The 22,689-nt window shown below is 39.3% G+C and overlaps 1 protein-coding gene and 2 non-coding genes across 3 annotated transcripts; 1 reads left to right on the top strand and 2 right to left on the bottom strand.

Moving 5' to 3' along the window:
* Nucleotides 1-7,911: 7,911 nt before the first annotated feature.
* On the bottom strand, nucleotides 7,912-7,994 carry trnal-cag (transfer RNA leucine (anticodon CAG)). Its single transcript has one exon. It is a non-coding gene; the product is annotated as a tRNA-Leu (tRNA).
* Nucleotides 7,995-9,046: 1,052 nt separating this feature from the next.
* On the bottom strand, nucleotides 9,047-9,118 carry trnaq-cug (transfer RNA glutamine (anticodon CUG)). Its single transcript has one exon. It is a non-coding gene; the product is annotated as a tRNA-Gln (tRNA).
* A 5,059-nt stretch (nucleotides 9,119-14,177) lies between these two features.
* On the top strand, nucleotides 14,178-17,974 carry LOC147337934 (uncharacterized). Its single transcript, XM_086313042.1, has 4 exons — nucleotides 14,178-14,315; nucleotides 14,404-14,775; nucleotides 16,614-16,749; nucleotides 16,848-17,974. Exons 1-4 carry the CDS (start codon nucleotides 14,258-14,260, stop codon nucleotides 16,897-16,899), a joined length of 618 nt encoding a protein of 205 aa, XP_086169168.1. The 5' UTR covers nucleotides 14,178-14,257; the 3' UTR covers nucleotides 16,900-17,974.
* The last annotated feature ends 4,715 nt before the right edge of the window (nucleotides 17,975-22,689 follow it).

Below are 22,689 nucleotides of genomic sequence, written 5' to 3'. Positions count from 1 at the left end.
CATTGCAGAGGATGCTCTGAATGTAATGGGAAGCTGTATCCCGTGAGTAGCTGAGCCAACTTAGCGGGCTAAAGAGGCGGCTGTGGGCAGGCACTACACTTCAGCCAGATGAGAAGCTCCGGGGAGTTGTAACTGTATGGTATGAACTGCTATCAGGGTAGGAGATGTTCACACCTGTGCGTCCAAACTGCAAATGAATCGCAAATTAGGCGATGACGTCTGAGGAGTTGGCAACACTGCGCACAACAGTGGGAACAGTGTTGCCAACTCATCAGTAAGGAAGATCGCTATTGGTTGTCCTAAAAGTCGCTAGAAGTCGCTAAATGACGTCATCGCCTAATTTGCATAATTGGTCATGCTAATCTAATTGTAACCTATGTTGTTGGAGAGAGAAATAACATCGTTGAAGAGACATAAAGTGAGTAAAAAACGTCCTAAATGCATTTAGAGTTTATTTAGAACTACAAATTAAATTTCTTTTAGCAATTATTGTTTTTTTTAATGTCACAATTCCAAACCTGCTCCTTTACCCGGGCTTGGACCGGCAAAAGTGACCCAAAATAGGCACTCTGGTGGAGTTACTTTGTGTGTGTGTTTATAACTAGTTTTAAACCTTGTGATCCACAAAACAGCATAAGAGTAAAAGAGTAAAAGAAGAACTGACTGCGTTACAGCACCCGCTGCTTGTTGAGAGAAAAAACGATACGCGCTTTCACGCCTTTTTTTAGCAACTTTTTTTAGAGAAAAAGTCGCTAAGGGGTCTGAAAACTCGCTAAATATAGCGACAAAGTCGCTAAGTTGGCAACACTGAGTGGGAAAGCAATACTCACAGATGCAGGCAGAGGCGCACCCCTGCCCTCCTGTTGATTTTACTTGAAATAGTCTTTCGGCACAGCAGTTGGAAAGTTGGATCACCTAGCACGTTTTTTAACCCCTGTCTTCTACCACTAATAGTGGTCTACAGTCAGAGCAATCCATATTTAATCAAGTTTGGGCTGCCAACACCTTTTATTGGTACTCGAACTGGGACTGCTAATGCTAAACGCTCCCACAGTTTCTGCGTTCGCTGCAACATGTTTTGCTTTAGATGGTACCGTAAGGTTGAAGTGTTTCGATGGTATGCCAACTACTTTTTGCACAGTTTGCACAAAACCACACTTTTATCAAGGCTTCCGTTGGGTAGTCATTTGAAATGAAATTTGCTTCTGATCAGTCCTAGCAACACGCATATGCACTAGGTTTAAATGAACTTCAAACTGTAATCCACTTACAAAACGGTCTCATTTTATTAGAACAATTCACACTTGCATCCTTTCATGGTACATTTTATATATCGTCTCAACACGTTTTTAAACATGATGAAAGGACAGAGGGTGTTTGTGTGGTGTGCAGACAAGATTTTACTTCCCATTGTAATGAATGTTATCTTTCATAATTAAGAACTACTTAGAACAAAGTGGCAACAGTTTGAGAAGACATTTAGGACAGTGACATCCTGGCAGTACATTTTCTTAAAGCAAATTAGAGCTGCAAGACGACTGTGAGTCTTCATAATTACAAGTGCACAGTAAGGTGTCTAATGCTGGCAATGAATACACGTTCTTTTTAAAACCACATGCCATGTGTGACCACAGCTGACATGCACTACACTGACACCACTCGCACCATTTTTCATAGAGTTCTTCCTCTTGTCGTTGAAATGAGCATGACAGATGCAGCAAAAGTAAGAGGCCTCTAAAACACACAAAAAGTGTGGTTGTTGGATCAGAATATTAGATGTAATGAATATAACAGATGGATAAGACACTACTTTATCTGAAGACGTACCATCTGTAGCTACTAGCACTGCCTCAATTCTGCATGTTTCCACAGACTCCTCTGGGCTCTGTGCACCTAAAGAAAAGGTCACAGGTTGTAGTTGGTAAAATTCTTAATTTACAAACAACGGCTGCACAAAAATGCAATTATTTTCCTTTCATTACTGCTTCTCACTTCAAGAAATTGCCCTGTAAGATTTACTTGTCAGTATTTCGTCAAAATAAGTAGTATGTTGTGACATTAATGTTGTGGATGTTTAATTTAATAAAGCCTGCAGACAAACAGTGAGCGGTAGCCAGTATCCTTTAACCAAAAAAGAACAAAAACCCAAGCTTGGTGCGAGCAGCCATCACACCGGGCAAATGACCGGCAGAGTCTCTACTGGACCCAGAACAGCCCTGGGTTAAATACTTCCTAAAGGAACAAAACGGTCTCATTTTATTAAAACAATCCACATTTGCATCCATTCATGGTGCATTTTACATATCGCCTTAACACGTTATTACACACAATGAAAGGACAGAGGGTGTTTGTGTGTTGTGCAGACAAGATTTTACATCCCATTGTAATTAATGTTATGTGTTATAATTTAGAACTACTTAGAACAAAGTATCAACATTTTGAGAAGACATTTAGGACAGTGTCATCCTGGCAGTACATTTTCTTAAAGCAAATTAGAGCTGCAAGACGACTGTGAGTATTCACAATTACAAGTGCACAGTAAGGTGTCTAATGCTGGCAATGAATACACGTTCTTTTTAAAACCACATGCCATGTGTGACCACAGCTGACATGCACTACACTGACACCACTCGCTCCATTTTTCATAGAGTTCTTCCTCTTGTCGTTGAAATGAGCATGACAGATGCAGCAAAAGTAAGAGGCCTCTAAAACACACAAAAACTGGGGTTTTTGGATCAGAATATTAGCTGTAATGTACATAACAGATGGATAATACACTACTTTATCTGAAGACGTACCATCTGTAGCTCCTTGCACTGCCTCAATTCTGCATGTTTCCACAGACTCCTCTGGGCTCTGTGCACATAAAAAGAAGGTCACAGGCTAGCAGCACATGTAGTTGGGAAAATTCTTAATTTCCAAACACCGCTGCAAAAAATGCAATTATTCTCCTCCCATTACTGCTTCTCACTTCAAGAAATTGTCAAAATAAGTCGTATGTTGTGACATCAGTGTTGGAAGTTTTTATTTAATAAAGCCTGCAGACAAACGGTGAGCGGCAGCTAACATCCCTTAACCAAAAAAGAACAAAAACCCAAGCTTGGTGGGAGCAGCCATCGCACAGGGCAAATGATCAGCAGTCTCTCCTGAACCCAGAACAGTCCTGGGTTAAATACTTCCTACAGGAATAATAGGCTCCCCAAAAAGAAAGTTCAAACTCCCTTGCTACTTCTTACAGTAGTTGAAACCAAAAGACTCTTCACCCCACTCTAGGGTCTTTGTGTGTGAATACTTCCCCCCCCCAACTTCCTGAGATACTATCTGTTAACAGCATGAGGCTACGTCCACACTAATGCGTTTTCAAACGAAAACGCATCGTTTTCTCTCCGTTTTGGCCTCCTGTCCACACTGAGACGGCATCTTCCCCAAGGAAAAATGCAGCGTTTTGAAAACGCTCTCGAAAACGCATACATTTCAAAATGGAGAAGTAAATGGAGCTCTAAAATGATGATGCATTTTAGTCATGTGACGCAGTCATGTAACCAATTAAACAAAGATAGCGGCGTGCATTATACAGCAGTTGTTTGCTCTCAATTTTGACTGCCCTAAAAAAGATTAATATCAGTTTGTACATGCTCCAGATAGCTTTTCTTCAAATTCTTTAATTCTCACTCGCGTTTGCACATGTGCAGGACTGGAACAAAAATGCCGTTTTCAAATCTATCCAGCTAGTGTGGATGTAGCCTGAATGTGTGAGACACTGAGACATGATAAAAACCAGCGGCACCAAAGCATTATACAATAAATAATGTGAATAACACATAAATAAAAGAAATTCCTTTACATCAACAACAATAACATATTTTTGTTGCAGCACAATGGCTCTAACATCAACACATCCAAAATGATGTACCCAGGTATACTGTTGAGACAATGCCGGTCTCTGCGATTCTTTTGGTCCTGGTAGAGATCACGCTGAGATGTTCCATGTTTTACACAATCTTTTTATTACCCATTATTCTTACAGATACATCTGGAGATCAGCACACTGCATTCCTATGCTAAAGTTCCTGACGGACAGGAAGCAGCATGTGAGGCTGGGAAAGAATGTCTCGGACTCTCGGACCATCAGCACCGGCTCCCCTCAGGGCTGTGTTCTTTCTCCTCTGCTCTTCTCCCTGTACACCAACTGCTGCACCTCCATCCACCAGTCTGTCAAGCTAATCAAGTTTGCAGATGACACCACCGTTATTGGGCTCATCTCGGACGGGGATGAGTCTGCCTACAGGAGGGAGGTTGAACGTCTGGTGTCTTGGTGCAGCCACAACAACCCGGTGCTGAATGCCCAGAAGACAGTGGAGATTATTGTGGACTTCAGGAAGCACACAGCCCCACTCCCCCCCATCATCCTGACTGACACCCCCATCACCTCTGTGGACTCATTCTGCTTCCTGGGTACCACCATCACTCAGGACCTGAAGTGGGAGCCCACCATCACCTCCGTCATCAAGAAAGCCCAGCAGAGGATGTACTTCCTGAGGCAGCTGAAGAAATTCAACCTGCCAACACGGACGATGATGCAATTCTACACCGCAATCATTGAGTCCATCCTCACCTCCTCCATCACCGTGTGGTACGCTGGAGCCTAGGGATGGGTACCGGTGTCCGGTGCCATGATGGCACCGGTTCTGACATAAACGGTAGTAACCAGACCGAAAAGCAGCGCACATTTCGGTGCTTTATTTCGGTGCTTTTTTTTCCTGAGCTGTGATACACTTTAGATTCTAGCCAATCATTTTACGTTTCCGAGGATAGTAGGCGGGGCCAGGTACGTACGTACGTTCTGTTAAAGCAGAGCTACAGATTAAAAATGCCCAAGGCGAAGCGGTTAAAAGTCTGGCTGTACTTCATAGCAAAATATGCAAACTCAGCAGCCTGCAACAAGTGCTTTAAGCTGATACTGTGATACTGTCAAAGGAGGTAACACCTCAAATCCGATGAAACACCTGGCGACACATAGCGTTTTTTTTAAAAGCCCAGAAATGCGCCGTATTTGATAGCTTGCTGCGAGACCTCACACCGAGCACATCTACTGCGGGTGGGTTGCCTGTTATGCAACATCCCCCAAAAACACGAAGAGGAGAGTCCTGGCCCCTAGCCCTGCCAGTGTAGCAGAAATGATGACGGATGATGATGGCAGCAGCAGCCGTTCTTCTCTGCGTGGGTAGGGTACCACGTTATTACATTAATGCATGTAAGGTGAACTAGCAAACATCATCATAGCTACATGCTGCTGTCTTCTTGTTTGATGGCAGATACTCCCTTCACCCTGGCTAAAAACGCTAAAATGACCAAAGAAAAAGTGAAAAACAGTTAAACATGAGAGGTTTAGGACAAAGTTTGTGTTTTTTCCATTGTTTAAGCACTGCTTCCAGCCAAGAGTGATACCATATATGCCCCATAGCTGCAGAAAAGGCTAACATTGTCATCTTTTTACAAAAAACAGCTGAACATGAGAGGTTTTTGGACCAATTTTGTGTTCTCCATTCTTTAAGCACCGGTTTGAGCACCGTTTGAGCACCGGCACCGTTTCAAAAGTACCGATTTGGCACCGGTATCGGATAAAACCTAAACGATACCCATCCCTACTGGAGCCACTATCAGGGACAAACAGAGACTGCAGCGTGTTGTGCGCTCTGCTGAGAAGGTGATTGGCTGTAGACTCCCATCTCTGCAGGACCTGTACACCTCCAGGACACTGCGGCGTGCAGCTCGGATCTCAGCTGACCCTTCTCACCCTGGATACAGTCTGTTTGACCTGCTCCCCTCAGGCAGGAGGCTCCGGTCCATTCGCACCAGAACCTCTCGCCATAAGAACAGTTTCTTCCCCTCTGCTGTTGGACACATGAACAATAAACGTACGACTGTTCCCGCTACTAACACATGACCCTACGCTGTGTTCACTGCATCATTCCATGTTTTGGCACTGATCACCACCTGCACTCATGTATATATCTTTCTACGTAGCACTTTTAATTCTTATTCTTACTTTTATTTTTTCATGTCTATTTAAGCGCAATTTATGACAGTATGTTTGCACTGAAGCACCGCAGCAATTTCCTAATGTTGTAAACCTCCTCAACATTTGGCAATAAAACCCTTTCTGATTCTAAAGGCTGATCTAAAGAACTCCACACAACAGTTACAGTTATAACCTCTGGTCTCCTCCCCCCTACAGTAAACACCCCCACAATGGAAATACACTAGTACAGCGGCCAAGGGTGCTGACACCCTGACCCCCATCTACTTTTATGGTAGTGCCCGTTTGCCCTTTGTCTGCTCCTCACCTTTAGTAACTCTTGCTACTGTCCTGGGGGTGGGGGTTGATTGTCCTCCTGCCCTGCGCCTCAGTTCTTTGTTCCCATCCCAGGCCTTTTTTTTCTATTTTCTATTCTTACACTCATTAACCACAATATTATAATGTTGCAAGCAGTCACAAACTATATTCTCTTTAACTCTGATGTACATTAAGGAATCTATTCTCAACAATCCCCCTTTTGATCTCTCCAATGAGAGATCACATCACACCTGTCCTTCATCCTGGGGGAAAACTGGTTTCCTAAACCTGACGGACTCTCTTTGTGTGAATGCTTTTCCCACTTCCTCAGATAAAATCTGTTTAACTGCTTGAAAAGGGTGGTGTGGAGTAGACAACCTTCACTATCCATTCTCTCAGTCTTCTTTTTTATGCGTGGGGTGGGTCTCTGCATTCTTCCTCCTCTTCTTTCTTCAGTCTCAGGGGTAGACTACCCTGAGACCTTGCCACAGACCAGGGGATTATTCTGCCCCTGTGGTTGAGGTCTGGGTGTTCTTTGACTCATCTGAGTCAGGGCTCGATTCCCCCTTTGGTGCTCAGGTTGCTCCTTGTTTCTTCACCGACCTTCCTGGATCCTCAGCTACTGCACACTGGCTCCAGTGGTACCTGGCTTCGCCTTTGCCCTTGTCCTGTCCACCTCGGCTCCGACCACTTTCTTTTGATCGCTTTCAGACGTACCCACCAGGCTTCCTACAGCGTGTTTCCTGCAGCAAGCTGTGCTCTCTCTCTAACCCATGTGTCTCTTCAATCGCTCTTGTTCTGATTCCTGGGGGCAAGACTGGTCGTCCATCTGGTCCTCTTGAAGCCTTCTCTCCAGGTCTCAGTCTGCATCTTATGGGTGATCTCCTTCCGTCAGTTTGGTCACTGCACCTGTAATTAAAAATTAAAACTACTCCGGCAAACAAAAAAAAACAAAAAAAAAACAAACAAACATTCAAACAAACAAACATTTACACAGTAAACATCTGAAATGATGACAGCCTTTCATATTTTAATACCATCACATGGGAAGGACCAGTCCTTATTTTGGGATAGTTGGAGTAAAAGATAAAGATTGTTTCAACTTGCTGAAAGTTTTGACTTCACAAAATCAGGTTTTTAGCACATCAGTGTCAGTGTGAACAAATCCACTCTCTAGTGAATTTTATTACAATTATCTAGAATGTTGTTACACTGTGCATGATTACAAAATCCACTGCTGTCAGGGATGAACAGTGCACAACTCTCATAGTTGCCAGTTTCAAGTGTATTTTGTCACAACAGTAAGAAGTCTCCAAAGGTTGATTCTGTTCATCTGGATGTAGCGTTTTCAGTGGGAGAAACGTCTCGTCACTCATCCAAGTGACTTCTTCAGTCTCAGCTGACTGCAGGTTTCCCCAATCTTATAAACAGTATATTTGCATAATGACTGAAAGCAGCCCCCTGAAGGAACAGTGGGCTCGGAGGTCAGTTCCTTCATCATGATTATGCAAATTCTCATGACCATTGATCAAAGACCCATGAGTACCAGTAAGAAAGAAGTGCAAAAATTCAATTGTCAGAAGTGGGATTCGAACCCACGCCTCCAGGGGAGACTGCGACCTGAACGCAGCGCCTTAGACCGCTCGGCCATCCTGACATATTGAAACTTACTACTAGTTGAATAATCCCGCGCAGTTGCTGATTTCCATTTGACATACTTGTATGTTAAGTGCATGTAATAAACAAAAACAAATAAAAAATAATTACAAAGAAAATATATTGATTTTAAAGTTTGTGTTAAATGTTGTAAGTCAGATCGAAATAGAAAGATCAGGTGTGGGTGGACAGGAATGATTAGATGTCAACAACTTGATTGGACGGCCAAAGTGTGAAATGTGACGTCCTGTGAGGGAAGCGTGAAAAAGCGTGAGCAGGTATAAAAATTAGGTAACAAAAAGACATTCTGGGTTCTTCCATTTTGTCTTTTGCGAGATGAGCAGTTGGGAAGGTTGGATCTAAGAGGTTCACAGTTGAAAGTTCAAGCAGAGACGCTAGAGGGGGAACCACAGCCCAACCTGTGAACTGGTTTCAAATGAATGCCCAGCTGCTTTCCTGTTGGGTGATTTTCATCAACACAGAACACGGGGATAAATGCATTTTTGGTTCCATCCTCTCTCCTCACCAATAAAATAAGAATAAAATCTGCATTAGCTCAACGTGGTTTAGTCAGATAAGTGTTGTTTACATACATAATTGTTTGGCGACCATAAACATGCACGTGTTATCATCAAATTTTCATCTCATGCTGCTGTTACACATGCTACAGATTTAAAACAAGTGGGGCTTAAAACTTTACTTTGGAAGACATAAATATTATACTTCACAAAACACATAGCTGCTGTTCAGCCATGGAAACCAATACCACGATGTTCATGCTTGTTTGTTTTTTGATGTTAAAGACAGAGGAGGTTTAGTTGGCTGTACAGTTGTTGAGTCAGCAGCGTGTTTGTGACTTTTACTCTGTAACTTTGTGTGGTGTGCAACTGAATTTCACACAGCTCTTTAGTACTACTCTTTAGTGATTGACAAGTGTTTTGTAAAGGCATGGTTAGCTGCTTGATTTTATACAGCGTTCACTGAAAACACAATTCATACAGAAATTCAAAGTGCCAGAGAAGATATGTAGTATGGTTTCACCTCGCAAATATCAGGTCCCACCGAGATTTGAACTCGGATCGCTGGATTCAGAGTCCAGAGTGCTAACCATTACACCATGGAACCCCTGTTGTAGTGTCTATACTGTCAGGTCAAAATAAGCCCACCCCTGTCAAATGGCAGATATAATAGAATTAACCGAAGCCGATGGCGATGATTTTGCCAAATAAAATTGGTAATAATTTTCTTTAAGTTAAGAAAAAGACCTACAGGTACTAGTAGAGGAATATTCTGAAATAAGAAGAGGATTTTAGGGAGTACGCTCATCTTCACAATAATATGATATGGGTCGATTTGCCTACCTATCTACAACCTCTGGCGAAGCGGATGGCACAACACAGAAGAGCACAGAAGAGGTCAAGGCCCAGCCAAAAGTGAGTTTCAACAATGAGATGGGATTCATGATAAAAAATGAAAAATGTCAATGTGATGACATCCAAAGAGGGAGCTCGCAGTTCCCAGTTTTCATGCTGATGTTAAAGTCAGAGGAGGTTTAGAAATGTGGAGTCAGTGAGTCAGGAGAGTGTTTGTGACTATTACGCACAAGCACAACTCAGCACTCAGACACCCCACCGTGTAACTTTGTGTGGTGTACAACTGAATTTCAGACCGCTCTTTAGCACCACATAGTGATTGACAAGTATTTGTAAAGGCAGACGTCATGTTTAGCTGCTTGATTTTATACACCTCTCACTGAAAACACAATTGTAGCACAGTTCTGGTGTGCCAGAGAAGACATGCAGAATGGTTTCATCTCCAAAAAGCAGGTCTCACCAATTTTTGAATTCAGATCACTGGATTCTAGGTCCACAGTGCTAACCATTACACCATGGAAGCACTACTGAACAAAAAAGGTATGACTACCAGATTGTTGCACTGTGACAGCACCATACCAGATGGAAACCAGAAAAAAAAAAGTGGGATAAAATAAGACAGATTATAGTTACTAAATGACTACAAATCACTTCAAATTTGAAAAAGGAAAGAAAATTAAAAGCAAAAAACAGAAATACATAAGAGAACAAAAGAAAAGAAAGACTAGCTCATAAGAGGGAAAAATTGATTGAAATGATCAAAAACCTCACCTTATGATAGTTCTTGTTTTGAATACAATATTTGAGCGAGCTGACTGGAATTTTCTCGATACTGTTAGATAATAATCATATATTGTTATATTTGTGTCTTTAAAAAAGATAATTCCTCAGTGGACAGTTAACTCCTGATAAACCTTTTTACAAGACAGTCATTCAAATCTGTGGTTATAACTTATAACACTTTAGTGTACTACTTAAACACTAAAGTGGGCCTCACATGAGATGTCAGTGCCAGCACCCTCTTCGTTGTAAATGTTAAATTCACCTTGAAGAGGTGATTGATCAGAAAAAAAAAACGTACACTACTTTAAAATGATGGTTCCCTCTAAAAGGATAAAGTCAAGCATTTTTCCTTTAACACTGAAGACTCACAGATTTTACCAGGTCTTTACACACACACACACACACACACACACACACACACACACACACTCTCACATCTTTCAAGGCCAATTCTACACAGGTTGTCAGCTAGGCCCGAGTTAGGTCTGTATCTTAAAAATTATTTTAGTTGTTTATATTTTAGTTCTTATCTTATCAAACTCAGACATTAATAAAAAACATTACCATAGACATTTTCACTACTCAAACTTCACTACTACAGAGCAGTACATTTAGGTCAGGGGAACAATATCCCCAAATGATCACCTTCTGTCACCAGTTTTAGCTCACCTTTTTATATAAATAAATACATATTATTATATTATAATATATTATACATATATTTGTTTATGGGCAACATGGTGGTTATCACTGTTGCCTCACAACAAGAAGGTCCTGTGTTTAATTCCACCATCAGGCTGAGATCTTTCTGAGTGGAGTTCAAAAAGAATTTCTGTTACTACTGAGGCCCACCTGCTTTACCTTTGTGGCCCACCAGGCCCCCCCACACCACTCTTTGGGAATCACTGTGGTAGATGTTTACTATTTACACTTAGCTATCATATGACTATTTAGTATTATTTTCTCCTTTTGGCTGCTCTCTTTAGTCACAAAAGATCATCTTCCTCCATCTCACCCCATCCCTGTAACATCTGTCACACGATCCCTGTGTATATCGTCCTCCTCTACAAACATGAACCTACTCTGAGGTCTTCCTCTTTTTCTCCTGCTTGGTAGCTCCTTATCTTTGTCCATTGTATCCACTAGCCCTATTCTGGACATGTCCAAACGATCTCAGTCTCTTTAACTTTGTCTCCAAACTGGACAGTCTAAGGTGTCCAAATGAGAGACTCATTTCTAATCCTGTCCATTCTGGTCACTGCCAATGGAAATCTTAACATATTAAACTCTGTCACCTCCAACTCTGCGTCTTTTATTTTTGTTATTGCCAGTCTCCAAATCATACATCATAGTAGGTCTCACTACAACCTTATAAACCTTCCTTTTTGCTGCTATTTACAAATAACCCCACACAGTCATGTCCACCCACTCCACTTGGCCTGCATGCTTTGCCTGTTTGCTTTGGATGATTGACCTGAGACATTTAAACTACTTCACCTTCATTACCTGTACTTGTTGCAGTGTCACTGTTACCCATTTACACACATTTAGTCTGTCTTGCTTCTACTGACTTTTCATTCCTCTTCTCTTTAGAGAAAACCTCCACTTTTCCAGGCTGACTGTTCCCTACTCTCTAAACAGATCAAAATGTCATCTGCGAACAACATAAATCCACAGAGACTCCTGCCTGACCTCATCTATCAACCTGTGTATCACCTTCACAAATAGGTGGCTCCCATCTGATCCCTGATGCAATCCCACCCCTACCTTGAACCCATCTATCTCATCACCTGCACACCTGCACACCACACTCTTGCTTTCTTTATCCATCGCATCACCCTCTCATAATCACATATTTGTATGCCACTTTTGACTTCCTCCTGCAATACCGCAGTTCTTTTCTTAGCACCCTATTGTTGTGATATTTTGATACCATGGTAGCATTTACAGGATATTGTTTTATAGTGATATTATACAGGAAAACTGTTACTCAATAAGGCCCATTTACTAGTTGTTTTTCTCTTTCTCTGTGACCCAAGAATTAATGTGTAAGAATCACAGGCTGGTACCTCAAGGTCGAAAACACCACAGAGATCACTTCCTTACTCCCATCCTCCCTTCTTTATCTCTTAGAAAAAGGCTTGTTAAAGGCCAGGTGGTTTGTTTCAGAATTCACTAATGAAAGAACTCTGTATTCTATGTCTAGGAGTGTATTTCGCTGGGATAATCATAAATTGTAGCTGAACTGATAAACTATACAAAGGATACTTCTTTGCTCAGAGGGCAGGAAGACGCTTCCTTATTTGGTCTGTACCAGTTTGAACTGAGAATCTGCTGAGACACGAACCTTTTTCCTCTATATAAACTGTTGTATGACAAATAAACTTTGAGTTGGTTTGGGAAGGCAACCTGAAGCAGTCTGTGTTTCCTTGTTCTCCCAAGCTACTCCCGACGTCGTAACTAACCTGCTGAACGGCATACCTGAGTGTTACTTTGAATAATTTTGAATCTTATAGGGTAAAGACAAAACTCTGCTTATGGGTGCCCACGCTTCGGAGGTAAACCCAATCCACAGATGACCCGGGACGGAGATTTCTTTCACCTATCATATGCTTTCTCTAGATATTCAAATAAACAGTGGAACTCCTTCTGACCTTCTTTATACCGCTTCAACACTCTCAAAGCAAACATCTATAGTGCTCTTTCTTTGCATGAAGTCATAATGCTGTTCACTGATTTTCACCTCTCCTCTTAACCTAGCTTCAACAACTCTTTCTCATATCTTCATGGTATGGCTCATGAACTTTATTTGGAAAATAGAATACAACAGAACAGAATAGAATAGCTCTTGGTTAACTCCTGCAAATTGTATATTTACATTTTATGCTGAATATATGTTGAACTGGTTATTTTGTGGCATTGCACTGTGGCAGAGTAAAAACTTATGAGATGCCCAACTAATGCCAACATGTACATTCTGATGGACGTGTGCGCATGGATGTAGTTGTCACTTCTATTTTTAGGGCAGAATAAGAAGATGTATACAAAATAAAAGTCAAAGTAGACTCACTGACTATAAAAGCCCTGCACCAAACACAGTTCCATCTCTGCTCTGTAAAGCAGGAAGTACCAATGCATGGGTCTTTTTTTTTGGCTGATGAGCTTTTCTCACTTGTAGCTCAGTGCTTACATACTACCTTAGCCTGTGCTGCTCTGTGCATCTATTTAACTGTAAGTAAACTATTTACATTCATCTTTACCTTGATTAAACAATAGTTTACCTGATTCTTCTTATATTCATGTTCATCATCACTCCTCATGCTAAAGGCCTGCTAATTAGCCTGAGGCTAATTAGAAAAGTGAAGATCTGTAATGTTTGCTTCCATCGCATAATCACGTCATGTTCATTTATTTATTGATTATTGTTGTTTATTATTTAGTTGTGTAGCTGAGATTCTCATATTGAATTCAGCCTCCTTTGGTAGACAAAAGGCTTCTTTGTTTGTTGGTCAGCATTGCCTCACCGTTTCATATTGTGCTCATGATTTGCATCCTTTTAGTAAGCCGCTTTTTCATAGGTTGTTTATATTTTATTCTTTCTACGCCAATTTGTTTCCTTCCTTTCAGAAAGCAAACTCTGCAAACTTACAAACATAAAATGATGTCTCTCTTGGACACCCTGTAAAGACTCTTAAGCAATAAAGCTCTCCCCACAGGAACAACTGTTTGTGACTTAACGTGTCACTTCAGATGTTGCATGTTCTTTCTCAAAAGTACATGTGAAGAAAGCATGTGTGCCTGACACACTTTTGAAAGTGTGTTTTGTCTAGATTTCGTTTTGCGTATAAAAGTGAGGGGGAAATTGTTTATTTGCATTTGATGGATATTTCTTGAAATCAGGTCACTACAAAACGCAAACAACTCATCTGAGTCTTTTTGTTGGCAAGCAGAAGTGAAAGTTGATTTCCTAACTTTGAAAATAACTAAATATATCATCTCCCGTTGACTGTTTCCTGTCAGTTAGGACTCAGGTTTGCAGCAGATTTACACCCAGATTTGTACATAATTTTCTAGAAGCTTTGAAAGATTAAAACCACACCGTGGATGAATGAAGAGCATGGAACAGTTTTTTTTTATCATTGTGCTACTAGCAGGAGGAACTCAAGGTAAGATTGTCCTCATAAAGAAGCCAAACATTCACATTTGTAGTGTGAATAATTTCACCTCATGTTCTATTAAATGCATCTTCTCCAGCTCTCTTTCCAGTTGATGCGACCACATGTGACCTCAGGACGAGCACATGTCCATGCTCTCCTCTTCTTGAAGGAACTGTGTATATCCAAGTAATGACTGATGCTAGTGGCCGTGAAATGAAGTGTTTGAAGGTGCTTCCCAATGAGACAAAAACTGTGTTCAGTCTGAAGAAAGAAAAAATAATGACAGACAAGGAATTTAACAACAGACTAACGTTTATAATCAAGAACGGGACACTCAAGATCACAAACCTGAAGAAGAATGATTCAGGTCAATACAGCATTGAGATCTTTAATTCAAATGGAGTCCAAGAGAAAAACATTAATTTCACCCTGGATGTTAAAGACAACAGCAAAGTTGAAAGCAAGTTATGTAAGTTACTCTTTATTGCCTAGTTTTTATGTTATTATAAAGTTAATTACAAATGTAAGCATCATGTGGCAGTAGAACTGTTAAACACAGTAAACATCACTTGTGCAACAAATGATAGAAGCTAGAATGGGGGAAAAACATATGGAAAGAAAGATGGAAATGTACAGTGAACAGAATAGAACAGAGTATATGTTGATGCAGTATTTGTCTCTCTATTGGTATTTGTGGTCATTTAGCCACACATGGGCTGCTATTCATTTTTATGATTTAATCATCTTTTATTACCCAGTAACTACCACCTAAACTCTAAAGGCACACTGAAACTTTCCACTTGGTCACTGATTATTATTAGTTGCATTAAATGAGAACATTAAGCTGTGAAGAAGAAATATTTTAGCAGATGCGGTTTTGTGACAGGAAATTTGCCCTTGTTCAGCACAAGTTTTCAGTGTGGCTTTTCTTCAGTGTGTAACACTACCAGCTCTGGTGTGGTATGGTCAGGTTTAGTGAAAGATAAAAAAAAGAATAATATTTATCTATCTACCAATTTCCTTCACAATGTGCTTCACAAAAAGAATGAAAAGAATAAAAGATAAGAACATGTGTGAATCAGAAAGTGTTAACATGCAAAGGCTATGGAAGAAACAAAGCTGAAGTTCTTAATACTTGTATGGAGGTCACTTAATGAAGTATTAAATAACATGTAATAATGTTAACTATTAGTTATATAGTAGTGAATCCTCAACCCCATAACAAGCTGACTTGTTTCATACGAGTATTAAGATCTTCCTTGTTGCAAATGCAGTTACATTTGCTTTAACATAAATTACTTCATAACTTGGTTAATAAATGGTAAACTTATAGTTAAATACTTTTAACTATTTTATTTTTTAATAAAATTATAATGTGTAAAAATATGTTAATTTTTTATGAAATTATCTGAATTGTTATTGTAAAGTAATAGTCACTTTAAAACAATGCTAATCAGCTCTGTCTAGAGCATCTATAAATATTATAGATGTTTGTAGAGCTCATGGATAGTGTCATGTGGTGTTTGTGAAGGACCCAAAGCACAGGCATTGGCTGATGTGTGAGTGAGCTTTATTGAAGGAGAATGACATACAACCAATAGCGAGGGTGGTGAGAAACAGAACTAAGAAATGAGGAAACTGCACACAGGTGGGAGACACAGCTGAACCTAATGAATCTGATGAGACAGGGAGGATGCAAACTGAATACACTGACACAGACCTTCACAATAAAACAGGACACTCAACACACATGCAAAGACACAGACTAAGAAACACGGGCCTTACACAGAGGGAACACACCAGCAGGGAATGACAAGACACAGAGCAGAGGGAGCACAGGATAACATGAGGTGCAACAGGGCCAAAACCTAGGACCTACAAATAGAAACTCAAAACATAGACAGCCATAACATGGAAAATAGATACTAAACAACTCCACATACTGGGCCACAGACCCAGGACTCTGACAGGTAGACCGGCAGGGAGGAGGAGGAACCTGGAGGGCAATGCAACACGTTTGAGTGTTTTCCCCCATTGTTCCAGTCTTCTTTCACCACCTCTTTATTTAGTTTAGTCACTAAAGTTACTTGATTAGTTTTAGAAAAAGATTGACGTGAAATACATCAACTCACATCCCTACATCTTAAGAAACAAGGCTTAAGGGTACCCAGTGTGTGGGGGTTGTGCCCAAACATTTATATATTTACAGTTAGTTAACCATAATAATACCAAAGTCTTACCAAAGTTTACGCTTGAATAAATTGTAAGTACTGTACTTATAATTATCACTGTGTTCTCTTCTCTCAGCACACAGTTTTCCTTACCTGAGGCTAGTCTTTGCTGCACTGGGATCTCCCCTGATAGCAGTGTCATGCTGTGTTGTGTATCGGGAACTGAAGCATCTTAGGAAGACTTCTAACAAGGCGGCCCATGATCAAAAGAGGTTAATAAACAATTACATAATTCCAGTGAATACCATCATTTGATGGGTAATTGTAAAAATCTTTGTTTTGCTATAATTGTTTTTTCTTTCTTTCACAGCCTCAGGTGTGAAACAGAGAATATAAACCTTAAGTGTGAGTCTGAGATTTAGTGAACTGACCTCTTTCATAATCAGCACTGGACACTGAACTGAGGATCAATGAAATTAAAAAAAAAAGAAGGAAATTCAAAAACAACAATCAGGAGTATGTCTGTGTAGGTTCTCAGTCATCCAGGTCATGGTAGTCTAAGGAGCTTGGATTGAAAGCAACTGGACTTCGCTGAGTTTCTTGAAGACGCTTCACCTCTCATCCGACAAACCTCTTCAGTTCTGAAACCAAATGGTGGAGTGTTTCACTTAAGAAGGTCTTTGACCCACTAATAATCATGTCCGTCATCACATGACTCAAGGTGTAAGTCATTACCATTACAACACCAAGTGTCTGCCACCTACAACCCAGTTTTTAGATCCTTTCCCAGGTTCCTCAATCCCTGCTTTGTCAAGTGATGGGTCACATAATAGTTTTAGGTAAGGGCTTAGGGTGGTTTCACTCAAAACCTCTGGTGGTAAGGACTCATGCTTTGTTTTTTTAAACACCTTGGCTCATGCAATGAAGCACACGATCAATCGTGGGTCAATGACGCTCATAAGGGACAACTCCTACCAGGGTTTAAACACCTGGGACTCTCCACCATTTGTTTTTAGAAGTGAAGATGCCTCTTGGACCAGAGATGAAACATTTTCATGAAACTTAAAGAAGTCCAGTTGCTTTCTTTTCCAAGCTGCTTAAACATCAGGAGGTGACTGTGGAAGTTTCATATTGTATGTGTTTAATGTTGAAAAAGACTTGAAAACAATACAAATTTTATGCTTGTAGCTATGTGATCATATTTTACAGGCCACATAAGAATATAGAGTCATGTATATTATGTTGATTCAAAGTTCCTTAAAAGCAATAAAAACACTGTAAATGAATGGGAAAAGTATTTTTCAGTGAGTAAGTAGGCATTTTTAAAAAAATATTTCACTCTAGTTAGAAATATATTAAAAGATATATCAAACCTTGTGTTTAGTGCCTCATTTAATTCATATATTACTTTGTATGAATAAAAAAAGTTAGAAAATTGTGTTTTAATTATAACTAATAGAATGGCATATTTATCAGTGTGGATTTGACATTAGGAAAACTGACAGGAAAAAATGAAGAGAAATAAAAGTACAATAGCTGGGCTCTTTGTGGGCCTGCAGTTTGTATGTTGACCATTGTCTGCGTTTCACTTCCTACATATGGTGGTGGTGTAAAATGAACATATCTCCTTGTATGGTGAGATCTCAGGGTGAAACTGAGGCTCTGTGTTGCTAAAATATTCACAAACTTCTACATTGTTTCACACGTCTATTTTCTCATGCAACTGAAGAATAATGTAACTGTTTTAATAAAGTTGACTGTAAATAATAATAATAATAATTTCATTAAGAAGAAGTGGTAATGTAACTTTATTGTTATATGTTAGTTGCTTTTTAAGGTAAAATGTAGTTCAGATCCAATTCCTACTTAGTCACATAACTCAGCTTACTGTGTAAAACAAAAGGACCTTCAGAAATACTTTCTTACTTAGGATGAGTATGACTGAATTTGTGGAAATACTATAAGCCAAAAACAGAAATATGTATTTCTGCACTTAAAAATAGATCAAACAGAATTATACTTATGATTTTGCACAAGAAATACAATTAATTCAACAAGGTAAGAAGAAGGGAGCATTTATTGTTGTGTAAACATTAAAATTAAATTAATGATCTGGACCTGTACATATGGGTAGGTGTGAGGTTTCCCTCTACTGGTTTATGGAGGTGTTGCATTTAAATTTGGATGAACTCTTGACCTGAGACGAGTCTTCTAGCAACTGTAGTTTTAATTATGTCACAGCAGGGAATTTGTCCTTTTAAGGCCGTGCGTATAATATTTGGTACATGGGTTTTGAGACCACGATATTATAAGGATGACTTTTTTCCCCAAATAAGCTGATGTATTAAATCAGACACATGCAGCGCTACTGTAAGCAATAAATAGAAAAAATACTGCATGCAGTAAATATTATTAATTTGAAAGTCATGAATGCAAATAGATTAAAAAAATGTGAATTTAAAAAATATTTTCATAGTTCTGACTTTAGAGGGTAATGATCTATTATGTAACCCTGATACTGCTCAGTCAGTTGTGCTCGTAGATGATCTGCTCCATTTGATACTGTGGACCATCAAATATTTATTTTCCCATTTAAGATGAGATATAAACAGTTGAATTATAGAAAGGGGAGTACTGTATTAGTACACACTAAGTGATGGGCAAGATAGTGTTAACTTGTTACAGATCTAAAAGTAGTTTAGTGAAAGTGTGAGCAATAAGTAAAAAGTCTGCACAAGCTCTGAGGGGTTCCTTTTATTTCTACCACGTAGATTATGTAAAATATGTGCTGGTGTTCCTTTTCAGCTTTCCACATATACAGAAAGAACTGTCTTAGAGGTTTATCAGAAGCCAATTGTGACTTTTAACTCCTTGATGTACATGCCATTTAATAAAGTATGCTGACTTTGTCACTGAACAAGGAGGAGACATGGAAGTTGTGCTTGGACTGATGGTGATTCTACAGGGAGTGTCTCATGGTAAACTGTTTTTTTTTTTTTAAATCTCATTTTAATCATAATAATATGCTATACATCAGCAATACTTAAGAAAAAATGCATAAATTCTCACATTGTTCTCTGGGATGTTAAAGCAGCTCAAATACTTGTTCTTTATTTATTTCATTTCTTTTAATAAATTCATGTAAGTATCTACTGGCTACATCTGCAGTTTGTGTCAATTCACATTTGTTCTTTTTTACATAAACACCCTCCATACAAACTACCTTGAGGTTAAAGAAAATAGCATTTTTGCTCTGTCTAATGTGTCTTCTATAGACTTGACTTCAGTGTTTTAGCCCTAATGGCCAACAGATCTTACAGCATTTGCTTTGGAATCAACTGTGGAGGATCTGTTTGACTGTATTTCTATGGTGATCATATTGCTGGGATAACATGGGAGTACATAATGGTTGTGTGAGCTTCTATTACTCAGTGAGAATTCTAAGAGGCAAAGTTCTAAGAAGAAAGTGAAAATTCTTGAGTAAAGTTCAGAATTCTAAGAACCAGGATAGAGTCTGGGATGAAATCCAGAATTCTGATGTAAAAGTGTGAATTCTGTTTGTCAACATTCCAAGAATAACATGAGAAGTCCGACACAACAATCAGTATTCTGATGAGATAGTAAGAGCTCGAAGAGCGCTACTGCAACCCCAGCAACACTCCCTGGTTGTATTAACGACAGAATCTGCTTCATTTTTCTATTATCCTCCTCTTCCTTTTCATTCATCCCTCCCGCTTGTCCTTTTTCACGGTTCTCTTCCTTCTCCCTTCTTTTACTGCGCTTGTTTTCCTACGCAGTCACCTACAACACCCTCAATCTTTACACATCTACACGGCACGATCACAAACACGCTTTTTTTGTTATTACAGGAGACTCATAGATCTGCCACTGCTACAGATAAACTTCAAAAACTTGAGTTTCCTAATGTGTTCTCAGCCTGCTATAACTCTAGACAAAGGGGAGTAGCATTTTTAATACACAAAAATATTACTTCGTCAGCAGCTCACTGTTGAGTGACATTTGAGACACTGAGATACACCCTATATCTGTCAGTGATCCTGCTAATGTGTGTTTGATTCTAACACTTTCCACCAAGTAAAAACTGGAGATTTAATACATCATTGTTTAAAGTTGAAGATTTTATTAAATACTTAAAAAAAGAGTGGGCTTTATATTTAGACTGTAATGACCAGCCTGGAACATCAGCCTCTGTTCTCTGGGAAGCAGGGAAAGCTCTGATGAGAGGTAAAATAATTTCTTTCTCATCACATAAAAAGAAAATAGAAAACAAACATATTCAGGAATTAGAAAAATCTTAAGAAGATGACTATGTATCCTCCAAGGAACAGGAAATACTGAATAAAATACATAAACCAAAACTAGAATTAAATGAAATTATTAATAGAATTTTTTTTTTAATTCTTAGTACAAAGACTTTACTTGCAAAATTTTGTACATGGTAACAAATCTGGTCAATTTATTGCTAACCAGTTAAAAATAAAGAAAGAAACAACGACTATAGGTGCCATTAAAGACTTATCTGGGAGCACAGTATATGACCCTGAAAGAATAAACAACACTTTTAGGGATTTTTACAAAACTTTATATTCACCAAAAAATGAAACTGATTAGTTTCTTGGCAACGTAGCCCTTCTGAAATGACCAGACAGTCAAGTAACAGCAGTGGATTCACCGCTGACATCTGGTGAACTCCAGGAAGCCCTGAGAAGTATACCCAATAATAAGACTCCAGGTTCAGATGGATTTCCAGCAGAATTCTACAAAGAATTCGGGACAATTCTGGCACCAGTATTCCACAGAATGTTGCAGGAAATCAAGGAAAATAGCAAACTACCACCAAATATGAATTCTGCCAACATCATCTCTAAAAGTTGATTCTGTTCATCTGGACGTAGTGTTTTCAGTGGGAGAAACGTTTCGTCACTCAAGCAGGTTTCCCCAATTTTACCCTACGTCCAGATGAACAGAATCAACGTTTGGAGATTTACTTACCTGGATGATTGAGCATGCATCAAGACATGTCTGCCAACATTAGTCTCCTACTAAAACCAGGCAAAGACCCTGTATTACCCACCAGCTATTGTCCAATATCTCTTATTAATGTTGACCTTAAAATAATCTGCAAAGCTCTCTCAGAAAGATTAGGGAAGATAACCCCCCTAATAATATATCCTGACAAAACTGGTTTCATAAAAGGTATGTACTCATCAAATACACGTAGACTACTTAATTTGATAGACTATTAATGTTTGCGTTTGACAGAGTTAACTGGAAATTTTTATTTGCAACTCTACACAAATTTGGTTTTGGAAACTCTTTCATAAACTGGTTAAAAATATTATACAATTCCCAACAGCATGTGTCAGGACAAATGACCAAACATCCGACAATTTCTGTCTCCAGAGACAGGGATGGCCACACTCCACTTCAGACCACATCAGATGGCTATTGCGATTAAAGGTATAAAATGCAAGGATGTAGAACATAAAATTAGTCTTTATGTGGATGATGTGTTGCTTTTTCTCCAAAACTCACAAACCACTCTCACTGAGGTAAATGCATTAATAAACTCTTTCTCAAAAGTTTCAGATTATTCGACAAACTGGTTAAAATCTACAGTTCTTCTGATTAATTGCTCCTTCTAGTTTCTTTAAAAGTGGGATGTTGTTTGGATTAGGTTAGTTAAATCTGCAAGATTAGTAGAGACATTAATACCTAAATATTTATATTTGTAGATTGCACTGGGATAGAAAAAGAATGGGATCGAAGGGTCGCCACAATAAAAATGATGGTCTTGCCAAGAATCAATTTTTTATTTTCGATGATCCCAAGTAAACCACCACCAGACTGGTTTAGCACTCTGGAACTGTTCATTTCTAAATTCCTTTGGAAAGATAAACCCCAGCGTATTAGTTTTAAAATGCTACAAAGGGCCGAGGATAACGGAGGACTAGATCTGATATCAACACTACTTCTTAGCCAACAGCCTACAATCATCTCAGGATGGTTAAAACATACCCTCTTATGAGCCCTGGCCAGACGTAGAACAGGCACCATGCGATAATATAGAGATTTCAGACCTACCATTCATTAGCTCAAACATCAAATGACATGTAGCAACCTCAAGGACTGACATAGGGACGATGTAGAGCAGGGGTGTCAAACTCAAATATACAGTGGACCAAAATTCA

The sequence above is a fragment of the Aulonocara sp. 'chitande type north' Nkhata Bay genome, linkage group LG2 (assembly GCF_057382095.1).
Source record: "Aulonocara sp. 'chitande type north' Nkhata Bay isolate Kocher_YH1m ecotype deep benthic linkage group LG2, A_spYH_male_GT1.1, whole genome shotgun sequence".
In the NCBI taxonomy this organism is placed as follows: Eukaryota; Metazoa; Chordata; class Actinopteri; order Cichliformes; family Cichlidae; genus Aulonocara; species Aulonocara sp. 'chitande type north' Nkhata Bay.
This window is presented reverse-complemented; position numbering and strand designations above follow the sequence as displayed.

Excerpts from the sequence above, each read along its gene's own strand:
- LOC147337934 (XM_086313042.1), top strand. The coding sequence starts at position 14,258 with ATGAAGAGCATGGAACAGTTTTTTTTTATCATTGTGCTACTAGCAGGA. Across the intron at positions 14,776-16,613 it reads CAAAGTTGAAAGCAAGTTAT|CACACAGTTTTCCTTACCTG; the intron begins GTAAGTTACTCT and ends CTCTTCTCTCAG. Across the intron at positions 16,750-16,847 it reads GCGGCCCATGATCAAAAGAG|CCTCAGGTGTGAAACAGAGA; the intron begins GTTAATAAACAA and ends TTTCTTTCACAG.